We start from the raw sequence: 17,904 nt of genomic DNA on the forward strand, positions 1-17,904 counted from the left end.
AAACTTGAGAAGCTGCTAGCTTCGAACCCAAAAGCTCTTGATTGGAAGTCAGCAGTTGTGTGTGGGACCTGTTAATATTTGAATCTGATGATTGTATATAAAAACGTGTCAGAACTTGTGCGCGAACGAGACTGGGAAAACTGTGGACGTGGATGTGAGTGGTGTGTGTGACTGAGAATGACTGGTGTGAAGCCTGAAGTCCAAATATCAAATAAACACTTTCACAAGTACAAGTATAACAGAACAAGTGCGCTTTTATTCAAGAATATAACTGAAGAAAAAAGAAAGCAGGTTGCGGTAAGCGGTTGATGCGACAGCTTGCGTGGTGCAATGTTAAGAACTGCTGACTCCCAATTAAGAGCTTCTGGGTTTGATGCTGGCAGCTTCTCAAATTTGCCGTTTTGAGTAGAGAGCTGCTATTATTGTTAATATTATACAATAAAAACATACATTTGAGTTATGTCTGTAACAACCGCTGTAAATTTATAGTGCTTGTCAAAGTTAGCGTTCACGCTCGCCACAATCTGACACTGCTGTTTTCAAATAAAGACGCGATATAACAGAGGTGAACTGAGATCTGAGAAAACAGAAGCCATCCCCGCAAGAACCGACCCCTCACATATAAGAACAACGCAGCTGCACCAGGCGTAAAGGCAAAAGTCCGGCGTCATTCTGCTAATCACCTGTCCTTCAAAGAAACAGCACGGCTTACAGAACTCGCCAACGCTAACATCGTCCAGATCTAAACACTAGCGTGGTGTATGTGCCCAAAAAAAGTCTAACTGCATTCTCGTACCATTGCTCGCGTACTAAAGTGTCAGCAGGTATTTTTCGTGGCATTACACGTGTAATTTGTGAGCATGCCCTTGACAATCAAACAGAGGAAGCTCTGCAGTATACTTGTGACTTTATGCTGTAGGAAGATAAGTAAATAAAGTAAAACTAAAAAAAAGACGCTAACTTTGACAAGTACTATACATTTACAGTGGCTGTTACAGTCGCAAATCAAATGTATGCTTTTATTGTATAATATTAACTATAAGAACAGCTTACTACTCAAAACGTTTATTTTGGAAAACGTTAAGACTCGAACCCAGAACCTTATGAGTTGGAGTCGGCAGCTCTAACCAGTATACAGTACTACCCAAGAAAGCAGAACAGCAAGCAGCACTAACCAGGTTTCTTTTTCTTTGGTTATAGCCTTAGAAAAAAGTGCATTTGTTCTGTTATACTTTTATCTTTTCTGAAAGTGTATAAAGATATTTGGAATTCAGGCTTCACACATTATACACTTCATGCCTACATTTTGTCAATTATTACTAAAACATGAAAAACGTTTTTGTTTTAACGATGTGTTTACTGTGCATAGATCATTGTAGACACGGAACACACATGAAATGCAAGTGTTCCAAATAACGATATAGTATTTATAAAAGGTGTCAAATTGCATGACTTCTCACTCTATACAGCTCTAAGCAACTGACAAGTAGGTAAGCAGACTTGAGCTGAGAAAACTGTGTGCCGGTGGGGGGATGTGATAGCAGACTGCTTGCTGTTTGCTGCTTATCAACACATTTAAAGGACAAAAGACGCTGACGGAGAAGTGCGAAGCGTTTTAAGGTGGGACGGATCTACGAGTTTTTTCGTAGGCTCTGGTAATTCTAGTGTTAAAAATCTTAAAAAAAAATATTTACATACAGTTCGTATGGTCTGAAATGGATTACAGTAATCCCTCACTTATCGTGGGAGATAGGTTCCAAGGCCGACCGCGATAACTGAATTTCCGCGAAGTAGGGACACTATATTTATTTAATTATTTAACGTGTATTTGGACGTTTTTAAACCCTCCCTGTATTGTTTACAACCCGCCATTTACTATATTAAAAACAGGGACAACTGCTAAGCAATATGAAATCGGTAGATAAGTTTACACTTACTGTATAGTGAAGTACACGTAGCAGCTTGTAGGCGGTCATGACGTCGTCGACCTTGTTGCAAAGATTCCTAAAGCAGATTCCATCCAGACTACTGCCTTATCACGTCCACTTGCAACTCGTTTTGCACCCTGGTTAAAGGACACTGCGGCTGTAGATCTTATATGCTTTTCCTCCTTTTTAAATAAAGAGAATCGATGTCCTGCAGTGGTGTAGCTGTTCCCTTCCTTCAACATATCCAAAACTTTTACCTTTTCTGCAATCATTTGCATCTTCTGTTGGTGCTTGGACACGGCCCCTGAAGCATTAGCACGTTAATGATGAATGAGTGAGATGAGACTTCCTGGTTAATGCAACACTCCGTCGCTGAGCCAATCAGCAGCACACAGGAACTTAACTGCGTGCTCTGATTGGGTAGCTTCTCAGCCATCCGCCAATAGCATCTCTTGTATGAAATCAACTGGGCAAACCAACTGAGGAAGCAAGTAAACAGACCCATTGTCCGCAGAAACCCGCGAAGCAGCGAAAAATCCGCGTTATGTATTTAGATATGCTTACATATAAAATCCGCGAAGTTGTGAATCCGCGAAAAAGTGAACCGCGAAGTAGCGAGGGATTACTGTAATTGTATTTTCATACAATCTAGTTCGGGTCACGACCAAATTGGATTGCGACCAGAGTTTTGGAACAAATTACAGTCGTGACCAGATGTTCCACTGTATCTTTGAAGATGAAGCAGAATGAGTTTAACATACACTTTTCTTTCCCCTACTGGATTAGCAGTTAGATAAACATCCCAAATCTGTGTGTATCTTGTGGACGTCAATGACAATGATTTGGATTACATCCCTCAAATCTGACTATGCTCTACATTAAAGTGACTGAGAAGGCTAAAGAAAGTGAACAGTGACTTTATGTAAAATTCTCTTTAGTCCTCAGATTCAAATATTTTTACATGTGTAATAATTAAATTTGACTCAGAAATGGGTTGAAAAATGTTATTATAAAACAGTACTATCAAATGAACCTGAAGTTCCCACACTCATGTGCCCATGGACAGCTTAGCTTTAAATTATTTCTGAACAATGCATACTCTAACAGCAACCAAACAGTACACGTGGTATTACATTTCAAACAATACTTCGTACATAGGATGAACATTATTTAGAAAAATAAATAGTCATTTTCAACAGTACCTGGATACTGGAAAGTCCTGGATGAGAAAAATTTCTTGAGAAAAAAGGTTTCCAGAACTTGGATTTAGTAATATCAAAGCTCATTCTCATAGGAGCATTATACTGCTGTATGTTGAACCAAACCTAAGAGACAAAATTTGTAGAAGTGGTTTTGAAGTTAATAAACAATAAGCATGTAGGATACACAATATGTTTGAAAAGGGTTATATTAATCAACCAACACAAATTTATAAATATCACCAACAAGTAATTAAAAACAATTCTAAAGTAAAATCTCTGGACAGATCTTGCCTTCTTTCTCAAAAACTGTAACCTTAAAATATAATGTAAATAAAGCATACAAAGAATGAGAAAGAACAGAAGCACAGGTAAATACATGCTATTTGAAATTTATAAAATGAGTAAACTGCCTTTATTTAAAAGTCATAAGATGAAAACATCTGTATAAATTTATTGCAACAAATAAATACATCATTATAGAGCACTATGCTCTTTTAGGAATCCTTGGCTTCTGGCATAAAAAAGTTTCATCACATCAGATCAAGAAACAATCAGAAAGGGAGTAAGTCTGTTAGGAGACAAGCTGCTGGCACAAGGTTAGATTTTTGTTTAATATTAAACTATTCTGTAAAAAACAAATATTTTGTTTATCTGCCTGCAAAAACAGAATAGGATGACAGGCAAACAGTGTGCATACATTAAATAACACCCTGAATCATAAAGTGAGTTGTCTAAATTTGTTTAAAGTAGGCTGGTCTACTTTTCATCTTGTATGTGCATCTTTGAAATAGTAAAAACGCTTCCTTTTTAAGTGCCCTAGTTAAAAAAATGACTTCTTTATTAGCAGTGAAAAACACATAATTTCTCAGCTGACTTATCCTTGTCAGAAGAAAAAAACTGCAAACTTGAATGTGGATATTTCACCTTACATCAGAAATATTTACTAGTTGTGGAGTGTCTGGGATAATTTTGATAATTTTCACTCAAGAAGGGGAAGGTGTTAATTGATCTATTGTTATATATGTTAGGTGTGTAAACAAAGATGTGCTATCAGTACCTTTCTTCCTACACTAATTGTGACTTTGCTATTCATCTCTCTGAGTACTTCTTACTGACAGAATCACATCATGTTAAGGATGGGAGAACTTACTATCAGTCATATTTTTAACTTTTTTGTATGGAAAGGCTCTTACAAATGATATATGTAAACTACATAGAAACATACTCATTTACCCTGAAAAGAGAAATGTGAGCAAGCAGTGTGAGTTAAGTCAGAAAGGATAGCAACATCTTTACAACCACCTTCCTGTACCTTTTTTGTTTCGGCAAGGCAGACTAGACTGCAGAATATCTGACTGTTAAAGTGATAACCATATGGTTGTAATTATATTCTGAAAACATTTTTGCTTTAAAAACAGGATCCCATTAAAACACACAAATATCTATAACTAGAAGAAATCCTGAGTTATACTGAAATAATCTATTGGTGGTATAGCAGAAAGAGGTAACCTCACGGCATCCTTCTACATCTGTAATACTGCCAAGGAGACCAAAGGTATACCATGCTAGAGGAACGATCAAAAGTCTGAGTAAAAGAGAAAAACAAACATCCTGAAGCCATGCTGTACCTTCCTCAACAAGGGGGAGTGGACTGTCTTATTGCCCAAGCTTTTCACTTCTCCTCTTCTCCGTTCTTTCCCGGGTGAGGCCTTGCCTTAGCATATCTTCTGATTATAAGCTAAACTAAAATTTTTCAGTCTAGGAATCTTTTAAATTCCATCTGTAGAGAACCACTTCTGGCATCAGGGAGAGTCCTATTCAATGTAACTTTTCTTGTTAGTAAAGCATCATTGATAAAATCATAAATCAATGAAAGCAACAGCTGAAACAATAATGAAACTTTTCATCATCATCATCATCATTCATTTAATGGCCATTTCCCAGTTTTTCCCAAGTTCGCTGGTTGCCTATCTAATCTTTTTTCTGCAGTCTCTGTGGTCCTCTACATCTTTTGGTGCAAGAATTATTTTTTCTATCAACCTAATAATAAAATACTTAAAGAAAGTGAAAACATTCCTACACAACACGGATCTGTTTTCCTTTATTTTTCGGTATAATTCTGCTTTGATAGCAATCAAAATGTCTTTTTCCCACACTTTCCCAAACACCCACAACACATGGGCCAATTTAGCAATGTCAATTCACCTAATTTAAAACAGGCTGAAGTTTATTAAGTTCAATCCAGACATCTTAATTTCAGCAGAGTAGTAGAGCTGTCATTCCTGTCTCATAGGTTTGGGTTCTACATGGTGTTTGTATGTTCTTCCAATGCATATACAGATTGATTGGTATCAGTGTCAGTGAATTTACTCACTCTAAGATATTACACTCCATCTTGTATTACATTCTCAGCAAGACCAAATCCTCAAGCATTCAAAAAAATCAACGGATTTGTGGATCTTCAATCTGTTCTAATGCACATGCTGCCTTTTTCATTTTGTAATATTTTTTTTCTGTGTTTACGACTTTCTTTACAAAGGGGTCTTAGTACATATTGACTCCACTATAAAACAGCACGCGTAGGCTATCTCTCTATTATAAAAAAAAATCCTGTGGGATTGACTAGGAGACGATACGTGATCTTCTCGTTAAGATCACGGAAGACAAATAAAAGACCTGCGAGACGAAAGAGAATGGCCACGGAGCGTCTCGCGGGGATATAGAACATGAGATTCTTGCAAGACACGCCCTACTTACAAGAAATATCAGAGCACGGCCAGCAAAAAAATCAGTAGTGTAAAGGCACGCAGCACACACAGATCCAGGGGTCTTAGTGCATATAAAGCGTATAAAGGACAATATGTTATTAATGAAACGTCGACGACTAAAAGATTGCGTTAGCGCAAACAAAAGGAAATTAATCATCAGGACCAGGAGTAATTGAAAACATAGCAGGACAAAGCTAGGTCAGAAATAAAAGGCAAAGAGCAGAAAACAAAGTCTTTTCACCTTTGCATCATTCAATGCACAAAACGCAAATTTATACAATAATGGACCAGAGGCTATGAAAATCTGTGGTCCCACAACAGTTAAAGCAACGACAAGTTTAATTTCAAAGAAAATTAAAATTAAATTAAAATTAAAAATTCGGTCAGGTGTATATTTATGATCACGGACAAGCGATCACAACACGAGCAGCAGAGACACGAAGTGGCAAAAAGGACAGTGGCTGTACACGCTTTAAAATGATCGACAGGCGGTGCACCAGCAGCTGCCCCACCCCCCCTTCACATCGCGAGTAGCGTTATACGTCCTGCAAGAAAGAGATATAACCACGTCCGGGGCCGGAAATAAAGGATAATTATTGTTTTTACAACGTCATGCGAGACAAGGCAGTGAGCCATCATTTAAAACAAGTCCACAGACATCTAACCTAGCAGTTGTTGGATTGCTTTTGGCAGACACGCATGATGTGCTCCCAGCTCTTAAAACAATGACATGCGACAAGCAGAACAGGCAACTCGCCAGCAGCAGAAAGACAGCAGATGATCTGACGGCATATCCTTAGCTTGCATTCAGCCGCTCCCCCCCTTCACAACGCGAGCAGCGTTATACGTCTTGCGAGAAAGAGCTGTAACCACACACGTGGCTGGAAATAAAGGACAAGTATTGTTTTTACAAAAGTTTTTAAAGTAAATGTGAAAATAATGCATATGTAAAAATTCCCATGAAAATAACAATCTCTTTAAATTGTATATCCGGTAAACCAAAAACAGGGGTGGGCGAAGCCCCCTAGTATTTTAAAATTTATAAAATATGCTTTACTTTAAAATGTATTTTCGTGTGGTAAACTAATATATACTATAACTGTGAAGAATTAACTTCAACCAGACTTGTCTTTTAATAATTTTCCTTGATGTAAATTATAAAAAGTGACCTATGTGATAAGCAGATAATAATTTTAGGTATGCATGTTTCAGAAGAATGCTTCATGTTCTTTATACAGTTTAAAAGCAGAAAAAGAGCATAATTCTTAAATTATGCATTTTAAACTCTTTAATATACAAACATTGCATTTTACTTGGAGTGGGGATACCACATTGTCATTTTTTATAGAAATTTAAGTACTTATATTGGTTCAAATTGTCATCTCAAAACAATGAACTCCCACATCAACTAAGAATTTCACTGTTCTCTGTACACATGAGGATTCTACTACCATCTCACTGCTAATACAGTTTTTTTTTTTTTTAAATTAATAATCACAACTACTATATATTGCCCGTCTCTTACACTGCTAAGGCACTATGATAGATTAAAATTAACACAGAAAAAAATTACAAGGGAATTTGTGCAAATCTTATAGCTGCCAAATGAAAAAAATATTTTTGGGCTATTAGATACTATAGCTTTGTAAACTGATTGTTTCATTAACAGATAGTTATTATAATAATAATGCATGTGTTAGGTGTACTGTGTGATAGAATGAGTTGGAATCAGGGTTGGTTCCTGGCTTGTGCCAAACGTCTTATGTGATTACATTAGGTGGGCATGAAAATGGACAAATGAAGAAAACAAAAAAAAAAATGACCCTGTATGAGTTAAGAAAATAGATTGACTGACAATTATACAATTGTATGAGCTTCAGAAGGAAAAATCAAATAAAAATACACATTAAAGTCTGGAAATTATGACTAGTAGTCACTCATGGCACTCTATCAAAACAAAAAAAAATAAAAACACTTAAAGAACAATTAATAAAATAAATTTAGACATAGATACTTATGTAAAATTTATATTAACTTAATATCATACATATAAATAAAAGCAAGAGAAATCTTTACTTCTCTTCATTTTCATTAAAGGAATGTACAAAATCTAATACTGATGTTCCAGGTACCATCTTGTGCCCATTCTAAGTATTCATTCTGTAACATAAACAACCTAAAATAAATTACTAGACTAGCATTATTAACTTTTATCTGAAAAACATTTTTGACTTTATTTTTCATTTATGTACTTACATTGTCAGCATTAACAAGGCAGCCAACACTTTGCAGTGGACAGAAAGTGTCATACTGACTGTAAAACTGTCCGGTGCTTGGGTTCCAGATGATGAACTGGCTATGTTCTTGAGTCAATACATAAGAGGTTGGCCCCTAAATAAAATATATTTTTGTATGTAAGGAAAAATTATATCAAAATAGGCATCTAATAACAGTAGTGAAATGAAAATCATATTTTCAATCATAAATCATTCTAATCATTTGTATTGATGATGATAAATAATAAATAATATATTTTGCAATATTTTGGGTAGAAAAGAAACAGCATATGAGGAGCATGAAATTTAAGCAGTCTTTTTAAATGAGAATCATTAAAAGAATAATATATGTTCAGTGACTTCAGCAGCTAATTTACAGTAAAAATTACAATTACTGAACAGATATTAAAACAAAATTTTTAAATAACTAATTTACTGTGATGCAACAACAGCATGACACAATAATTATGCAGCTGAGTTCTTGTCTATATGCCCCTGAGTATTAATATGTTCCATTGTACTCTGCTACTAGAAATTTCACAAAATATTTAATAATAATAATAATTCATTACATTTATATAGCGCTTTTCTTAGTACTCAAAGCGCTATCCACACAGGGAGGAACCGGGAAGCGAACCCACAATCTTCCACAGTCTCTTACTGCAAAGCAGCAGCACTACCACTGCGCCACCTGTGAGGACAAATAATAGTATAATACAGTACTTGATTCAACTGAACATGTTACTTACTTCAGGAATAGCACTTCCAATAATGAGCCAAGCCTTTTTTCCCATTGCTAGAAAATAGTTACACAACAAAACAGCATGTTCTTCTTCATCTCCAGCCAACAAATCTAAAAATTGCTAAACAGAAAAAAAATGTATATCTATTATACTATATAGATAGATAGATAGATAGATAGATAGATAGATAGATAGATAGATAGATAGATAGATAGATAGATAGATAGATAGATAGATAGATAGATACTTTATTCATTTATATATATTTGTGTGATGTTTAAATGTGCTCCTAATTCTTTAAAATACATACATTGTATGATTTTGACTAATACTATCATATTAAAGAAAAATATTTAAATATAAATGTGGTCATTTAGAATATTTTACCACTTTATTGCTTTAATGTTGACAAACACAAACATTTGCCTAATCATAAAAGATTCATTACTTTGGCACATTAAATGTTTATTAAAACTGAAGCTTATCTTATATATCTTAAGGTCAAGATAAACATTACACTTAACAGTTAAAATAAATATTATTTGCTCCTAAACTAAAAAACATTACTTTTAAGTAAAGTGATTTAAAATGACATTTTGCCTACTGAAAAATCTACAGCAGCTGTGCACTTTCTGCAGAAATTCAGAACATAATCAGAATGTACTGCCTGCCTGTAGTATTAGTCTCAGATTTCATTATGACTACAAATAGTCCCCAAGATTTTTAAACAGTAGATATGTCAGCATCTTAGTTGAAGCTGAGGGTGTGGCCTGAGTTTTGCTTGGACATGAAGAGTGAGCTTCAGGCAACTTCAAAGTAATTCTCACAAACCATCCAATTAACCAGGAAGGTTCTGTAGAAGCTCACTCATGCTTTTCTCACCAAGAACAGGTGAATGCTGACATCTAATGGGAGTATTGTCAAGAAGTTAAAGTAACACTTCATGAAATTCATTTCAGTGTTTGAGGTTACCATGTTTATTTAGAAGCTATGAAAGGTAAGAGTGAGAGAGAGAGATGAGAAATGTTCAGAAGTTCCAAAGTCACTGCGTATTGCTGAATTGTCCTGGTAAATGCAGCTCTTCAGCATTGTAATTAACAGAGTAATTGTATCTTCATATTTTCAAAAATAAGAACCAAAACGGAATGTTCCAGCTAACAATGGATCATATTTGTGGAGTTTTTGTAGTTTGTCAATTATGTTTTACAAATATTTTATGGGCCCAAAAAATAATTATGACTGTACCCCTGAGGTACTTTATGAGAGATGCTACAAGAGTACACTATTGCTGTGTAAGAAGTGGTGTAGCTTTTCAAAGTGTACAAATTTAAACATTAATGGATTTTGATTATTATGAAGGATAAAGGGAAAACATGACAATGACCAACATATTTTTGCACTGGTTAATACCCTGCAGGTCTTATAAAATATCAGACTGTGGTTGTTAAAAAGGAAAGACAATTCTTAGATTACCCAATAAGCTAAGTACCTGTTTTACACAAACTGTGACTGAAAAAAGTACAATGTCAGTATTAGCAGTGGAAAGGAGATTCTTCAAAAGGTTTTCAAGCTTAACTATCTGTGAAAAAATGAGAAGCTTGGCCATCTAGGAAGAACTCTAAATATAGGCAGACTAATGTACTCATAGTCACTGAGCTTAGCTTAATACAGTAATATATGAAGTGCACACAGAACAATCCAAACTAGTTCATTTTCATAGCACTGAAACAGAGCCAATTATTTTTTAGCAAGAATTTACTGAATCTCTGTAGTGACACCAAGGAAGAAAATGTAGGCTACATACATTTTGTTTATCATTGGCTGAGCTTTCAAAGTAGCAAGTTCATTTTAATATATGATATGCCTTATGGAAACAGTAGTATTTCAGCAGTGACATTACGTTTATTGGATTAACAGAAAATATGCAATATGCATCATAACAAAATTAGACAGGTGCATAAATTTGGGCATCCCAACAGAGATATGACATCAATACTTAGTTGAGCCTCCTTTTTGCAAATATAACAGCCTCTAGACGCCTCCTATAGCCTTTGATGAGTGTCTGGATTCTGGATGAAGGTATTCTTGACCATTCTTCCATGCAAAATCTCTCCAGTTCAGTTAAATTTGACGGCTTCCGAGCATGGACAGCCTGCTTCAAATCATCCCATAGATTTTCGATGATATTTGCGCCCCAATGTCTTTTGGTAATCTTCAGATTTCATGATGCCTTGCACACAGTCAGAGGCAGCAAAACATCCCCAAAACATCTTAGAACCTCCACCATGTTTGACTGTAGGTACTGTGTTCTTTTCTTCATAGGTCTCATTTCGTGTTCTGTAAACAGTAGAATGATGAACTTTACCAAAAAGCTACCTTGGTTTCATCTGTCCACAAGACATTCGCCCAGAAGGATTTTGGCTTCCTCAAGTACATTTTGGCAAACTCCAGTCTGGCTTTTTTATGTTTCTGTGTCAGCAGTGGGGTCCTCCTGGCTCTCCTGCCATAGCGTTTCATTTTGTTCAGATGTTGACGGATAGTTCGAGCTGACACTGTTGCACCCTGAGACTGCAGAACAGCTTGAATATGTTTTGAATTTGATTGGGGCTGTTTATCCACCATTCGGACTATCCTTCGTTGCAGTCTTTTATCAATTTTTCTCTTCTGTCCACGTCCAGAGAGATTAGCTACAGTGCCCTGTGTTGTGAACTTCTTGATTATGTTGCGCACAGTGGACAAAGGAACAAGAAGATCTCTGGAGATGGACTTGTAGCCTTGAGATTGTTGATATTTTTCCACAATTTTTGTTCTCAAGTCCTCAGACAATTCTCTGCTCTTCTTTCTGTTCTCCATGCTTAGTGTGGCACACTCAGACACACAACAGAAAGGCTGAGTCAACTTTTCTCCATTTTAACTGGCTTCAGGTGTGATTGCTATATTGCCAGCACCTGTTTCTTGCCACAGGTGAGTTCAAACGAGCATCATATGCTTGAAACAAAAACAATTTACCCACAATTTTGAAAAGATGCCAATAATTTTGTCCGGCCCATTTTTGGAGTTCTCTGTGACATGATGTCAGATTTGGCTTTTTTCTCTGTTTTTTTGTGTTGTTTCAATGCACATAAAGGAAAAAAACATGTGTATACCAAAACATCTGTAATTGCAACAATTTTCTGGGAGAAATGGTGCATTTTCTGGGAAAATTCCAGGGGTGCTGATAATTTCGGCCATGATTGTACTTTGTGGCGTATGGCCAGTGCCCTTGCCCAGCCAGGACGCCTTTGCAGTGGAAGGAGCTACGGGGAGAGCACTGTCTCCTATGGTTTGCTAAATAGCAGCCCCCTGGATTGCAGTGGTACTTCAGATTCCCACAGGGCATCATGAGACTTGCAGTTTTCAGATTTGTCCCTGTTGGGTTGCTGCAGGAACTGCGGAGCCCTACTTCATTGGCTTCTGTCTCACCCAGAGGTGCTTCTGGACCATGCTAATGGGCCACCAGACATAGTCTCGTGTGCAGAATAAAAGAAGCCCAAGAGAGAGAAAGAAGGAAAAGTGCATTATTGCTGTGTGCTTCACTCTAGTACTTTGGACTTGAGTACTGATCTTTTCTGGCGGGAAACGATTAAGGAAGGGTTTCCCACGTAATAAAAACTTGTGTGCTGTGCAAAACTTGTGCCAATGTCTGTCTGTGTCAGGTTTGGGGAGATGGAGCACCCCCTAAAGGTCACAACTTAAACAGTTTAATATTTTAATTGATGGAACACACATTTTGGAAATTAAAACAGAACCATGTACTGTATTTTAGCTGTTTTATTTCTAAATATGATAAGTGGCATGTTGATAAAGGAAACAAATGTGCCATCTAGTGGCTGTAAAAATAGCTGAATAGGGTGGTGAAGAAAGTAGAAAAAGTGATATCTTGACAGCTACGTTAATGTGATTTGATGAGCCTAATGCAATAAGGTCCTATAAAAACTTTAGAGGGCCTAACAATATTTTCTCTTTACTTAAATGATAACTCTCCACTAACTCTGTAATAACAGAAGTAGAATGACAATGACAATATTTACTGCATCACTGTTTTTTTTGTGAAGGTCTATAAAACATGTGGGTTATAATTTGGAGAGCAACAATGTGTGGGTCTTAACATTTTTTTTTTCAGTATTCGGTCATATCATTCACATGAAATGCTTACCGTACTACAAAGTATTTTACATAGTGTATAACTTTTACTTACATCACAAGTACTCCAAAGGTCACAAATTCCAGCAAAGGAAACATTGTCTGGCAAGGACGGGATGAGGGAAACAAAGTGAGCCATCAGTTCCTGTAAGCAAACAGATTTAACATTTTTTTTAATATAGAGTACCAATCTGTATAAGACAAATCAATAATAATGGTATATTTAGAAAATACTTAACTAGATTTGTTTGGGAGTATCAAATAAACTGTGATGTTTTATTCTCACTAAATTATAGATAATGATACCTTAAAGAAGCATTGCTCATATAAATAAAAAATAATGCATCAACTCAGTTGAAAATAAATTACCCTTTTAAATGCAAATTTGTAATTAAGTAAAATGTATTGTTACTGAAACAACTCTTTATATAAATATGCATGCTGCATCTAATATACACTTTTATGCAGAACTACATATTTCTGCATTTAAATCAATAAATATAATTTTAAAACATACAGCAGTTTCCTGCTGGTTATTGGGAGTCATTTCCAGCAGCTCATGGGGAGGGTTGAGAGCCTTGATGTATCTTGTGATGAATACTGTCTTCCCATTTATGTCAATCACAGTGGTAATGCATCTGCGAGTAGGAAACTTCATTGAAACTTCTTTTTGGAAATTCTCAGCAGCTTGGAGGAGCTTCTCATCTTCCTGAGTATCAAACTTTATAAAAGGACCAAAAAAATAACAATTAAAAAAAATATAGGAATTGATATGAGTAAAAGTATATGTGTAAAACAGTACTCTATGATGAAGAAAACATCCAAATCTAGCTCCCACCAGTCTTGGTTCCTCTCTCTCCTTTCCACAGGTTTCTATATACAGACAACACTGGAGACAACTAGCTTCAAAGCAAAAACTCATATTTTTTGCTTTTCATTTCTCTTCTTTGGCATCATGCAGTTTTTTTAAAAATATATATTAATAAATAGGAAGCATAGTGGTGCAGTGAGTAATATTACTGCCACAGAGACCCAGCATCTGTGGTTCAAATTCTGTACCCTGTTGTTGTCCACGTGGATTTCACATGTCTTCCCTTATGTGTATAGTTTTCCTTTAGCTTGCACTTTTGCTTTCACACACCCCCAAAGTTGTACAAGATTAGTTACCTAGTGATTCCAAATTGGCCGTAGGTGAGTGTAGGTATGTGAAAGAGTGTGTCCTGCTGTATATATTTGTATGAGTGTGTTCAAGCTGTATAGTACATATATGTACACATCACTGAATATTTTCCTTTCCTAAGAAAATGTTTTAACTGTAGGACCTACATCCTACTTAATTAAAGGGTTAGCAAGAATCAGCAGTTTGAACACTTTTTTAGCAATTGAGTTAAATTAAAAATGGCAACATATCTTTAATACTTAACTAGCTATGCAACTCGTCTACAGAAGATTTGAAATCTGAGTAATCAACAAGTTTTTTATTTGATACTCCCCTTCTCTCATGGCTGTCTTTTCCTCTTCGGATACAGCCACTTGTTTTTGCCGCCTCCTCTCAGCATCGCTCACTGAACTGATCACTCTTTTAAATGAAGTGTTTTTCTGGGAAAATGTGGCAGTGGTTGCTACGACATTAACCCAGTTTAGCAATTCTAGGCTAGTCCTGTCGGGGCTTAGAGTTCCTAACATGCACACCAATTTATCTTCATTTTCACTATTGCCCGCCACACAAAGTTATTATTTATTAGCATTATTAGCTACAGACCTCAATTCATGTGGCAAGAAAGTCACTACCACACTGCTGTTGTTAGCATATAATGTTGGACTACAGAATAGACCAATAGGACTAGTTTTCTTATTTTTGGACTGCTTTTTGGCATTTTTATTATCACTTTTGATAAATGCATGTTTTGCCTATTTTAACATTTTTTTCTTTCCCTAGCAACTGGACTGACACACAAATACAGACTCACGCACAGAAACATGTCCTTTGATTAAGGTGAAAAAGCTAATTTTTGTTTTTCTTATCGGACGTACTTAGCATTAACATTTGCAAGTGCATCATCAATTGGAAGTATTTTGTAATGCATGTAGTGATAAAATGTATTGCATTTTTCATTACAACACACAGTGCATCACAAACATTACCAGTACATTTTACAAATTACATACAGTATAACAGAGACATAACAACTGGAAGGAAACACAGACACTTGTCCTTTTATTAAGGTGGATGATGATGGTTTGTTTGATTACCTTGTATACTAAACAGTCGGGACAAGCAGAAACCATATATGTTTTTAAATTCAGACTCCTTTATAAATAATACTACAATCTAAAATAGTAACTACTAATTTCACTGTGAAAAGTATACATTAATTCAGATAGTCAGATGGAGCAATTTCTTTTTCAACGTAACATATTTATTTGAGTACACAAAGCAATACACAATATATCACACACACATTTTGACTGTATAGGATTCTGGTCATATCTTTCACTGCAATTATTTATAGATATAATATAAAGTTGGTGTACTGGATTTTTCATGTTTTTTAATTTACTTTTATAATAAATGTGAAGCATGTATTGTTAACCATACAAAAAATCCAGTTGAAATATGCTGTAACCGTACTTTTCAGCACAGCAAATTGTAGTTGCAGTGAAGGGAGGGGATGTTGCTTATTTTCTACTCCCACTGTCCAACAGATACAATAAATGCTGTATTGTAAGCTTCATCTTACTGGCTAAAAAACTACAAAACTGGAAACACCTGTTTATCTTTTTTAACTATTATGAAATTATACAACTGAAAAATCATTTGTCACACAAAAGGCAGGAATAACAGTAACACACATCACAAAGCACAGTACTGTGTCACAAAAACATTTACCTGCACTTCATTCATCTATAGAAGGCAGCAGAAAGTAAAATAAAGTCATGCATTGAAACAATACATTGAGGCAATAAACCAAAAATAAACATTAGATTCTTAATTTTCCTTTGTTAGACAAAAGCAATTCACATGAAGACTAAGGTGAAACGAAAGCAGAGCTGAAAGGTCCCTGTGCAGATCCAAGTGAAAACAATAATTTTGATGATTACAATAAGATTATTATTGTATTTGGTAACAATTTAACACACATAAATTAATTACTTGTGCATTTAATTATTTTTTTAAACTCATCCTTTTCATTGCAGGTTCTGACTTTGCTTCTAGTGGGATATGCTCAGGCTTCTCTCGACCCTAAACTGGATATGCGAGTAAGAAAATAGATGGATGACTTATTTTAACATATAGTTAGCAGCATCAGATGATCACAGAGCCAAGTCTTGGAAAAATAACGTATCATCAAATGAAGCACTACGCTTCTCTGCACAGAGCCCCAGTGTTTCCAATGTACTTAAGCTCTTTTAAATGGTACTAGCTACCACTGCAGCAACAAAAGATCAATCCTTAAAGAACTATGACAATCTCCACACTGTAGAAGAGTCTGTTGGGATTATCAGTTCTTAATATTATGACCCAACAAAGTCCTAAATTAGTTTGTTAGGAATCATTTTGCAAAAACAAATGCTAGGACAGATAGCCAGGTGATTTACAGTTAAAATGGATATTTTTGACACATTAAAGGAAAATTCAACCTAGTTTTAATCAAAACTCTATATAAAGGATGCATATGTTAATTACATTTGAGAAATGGTCTCATGAATGTTTCTGGGTCATAGTATTTTTTGATTCTAATTTATTGCCATATATTTATTTACCTGTGATCTTTAATGTACATAAGATGAGTGTGTTATTTTGGACTACTAGGTGCTCACTCACTTTACAAATAGATTCACTACTCAAGAATATTACAAAATATAACTTGTTTTATAGAAAAAAATGGCTATCTTCAGATTTTTAACCAACTAGTAAAATCCTCATTGGTCAAATGTCTTTCTCATTCTTCAGGATGACTGTAACAGAACCAAAACTTGCCATTTCGCCTCCAGTATGAAGTAACAGCAAAGTAAAATTTTAAAGAAGATGTGAAACAAACTAGTTTTTTAAAAGCAAAAATAAATATACAATCTTGAAACTTTAAAATAACAAAGGCCAAAGAAGTTAAGAAATATATGTTATTGCATTATATTTATAATTGGCGGAAGCATTTCCAACATCATAGACAGAAGAATGAAAGTGAATTTGAAAGTAAAGAAAATGATGAGAATGACTTGCACAACATACAGTTGTGCTTGAAAGTTTGTGAACCCTTTACAATTTTCTATATTTATGCATAAATATGACCTAAAACATCATCAAATTTTCACTCAAGTCCTAAAAGTAGATAAAGAGAAACCAGTTAAACAAATGAGACAAAAATATTATACTTGGTCATTTATTTATTAAGGAAAATGATCAAATATTACATATTTGTGAGTTGCAAAAGTATGTGAACCTTTGCTTTCAGTATCTGGTGTGTCCCCCATTTGCAGCAATAACTGCAACTAAACATTTCCAGTAACTGTTGATCAGTCCTGCACATCGGCTTGGAGGAATTTAAGCCCATTCCTCCGTACAGAACAGCTTCAACTCTGGTATGTTGGTGGGTTTCCTCACATTAAATGCTCGCTTCAGGTCCTTCCACAACATTTCGATTGGATTAAGGTCAGGACTTTGACTTGGCCATTCCAAAACATTAACTTTATTCTTCTTTAACCATTCTTTGGTAGAACGACTTGTGTGCTTAGGGTCGTTGTCTTGCTGCATGACCCACCTTCTCTTGAGATTCAGTTCATGGACAGATGTCCTGACATTTTCC

The 17,904-nt window shown here is 35.4% G+C and overlaps 1 protein-coding gene across 2 annotated transcripts in view; it reads right to left on the reverse strand.

Annotated features, from left to right (window-relative positions):
* The window catches only part of cc2d2a (coiled-coil and C2 domain containing 2A), a 128,520-nt gene that overhangs the window by 13,864 nt on the left and 96,752 nt on the right, over positions 1-17,904 (reverse strand). For both annotated transcript variants that reach the window (XM_028801796.2, XM_051928676.1), the window contains exons 32-36: positions 13,617-13,820; positions 13,155-13,244; positions 8,924-9,037; positions 8,155-8,289; positions 3,131-3,253 (exon numbers count right to left, since the gene is read on the reverse strand). In XM_028801796.2, coding sequence (XP_028657629.2) covers positions 3,131-3,253; positions 8,155-8,289; positions 8,924-9,037; positions 13,155-13,244; positions 13,617-13,820 — 666 coding nt within the window. The remainder of the gene's footprint in view (positions 1-3,130; positions 3,254-8,154; positions 8,290-8,923; positions 9,038-13,154; positions 13,245-13,616; positions 13,821-17,904) is intronic.

Source organism: Erpetoichthys calabaricus, chromosome 5 (assembly GCF_900747795.2).
Source record: "Erpetoichthys calabaricus chromosome 5, fErpCal1.3, whole genome shotgun sequence".
NCBI classification, from domain to species: domain Eukaryota; kingdom Metazoa; phylum Chordata; class Cladistia; order Polypteriformes; family Polypteridae; genus Erpetoichthys; species Erpetoichthys calabaricus.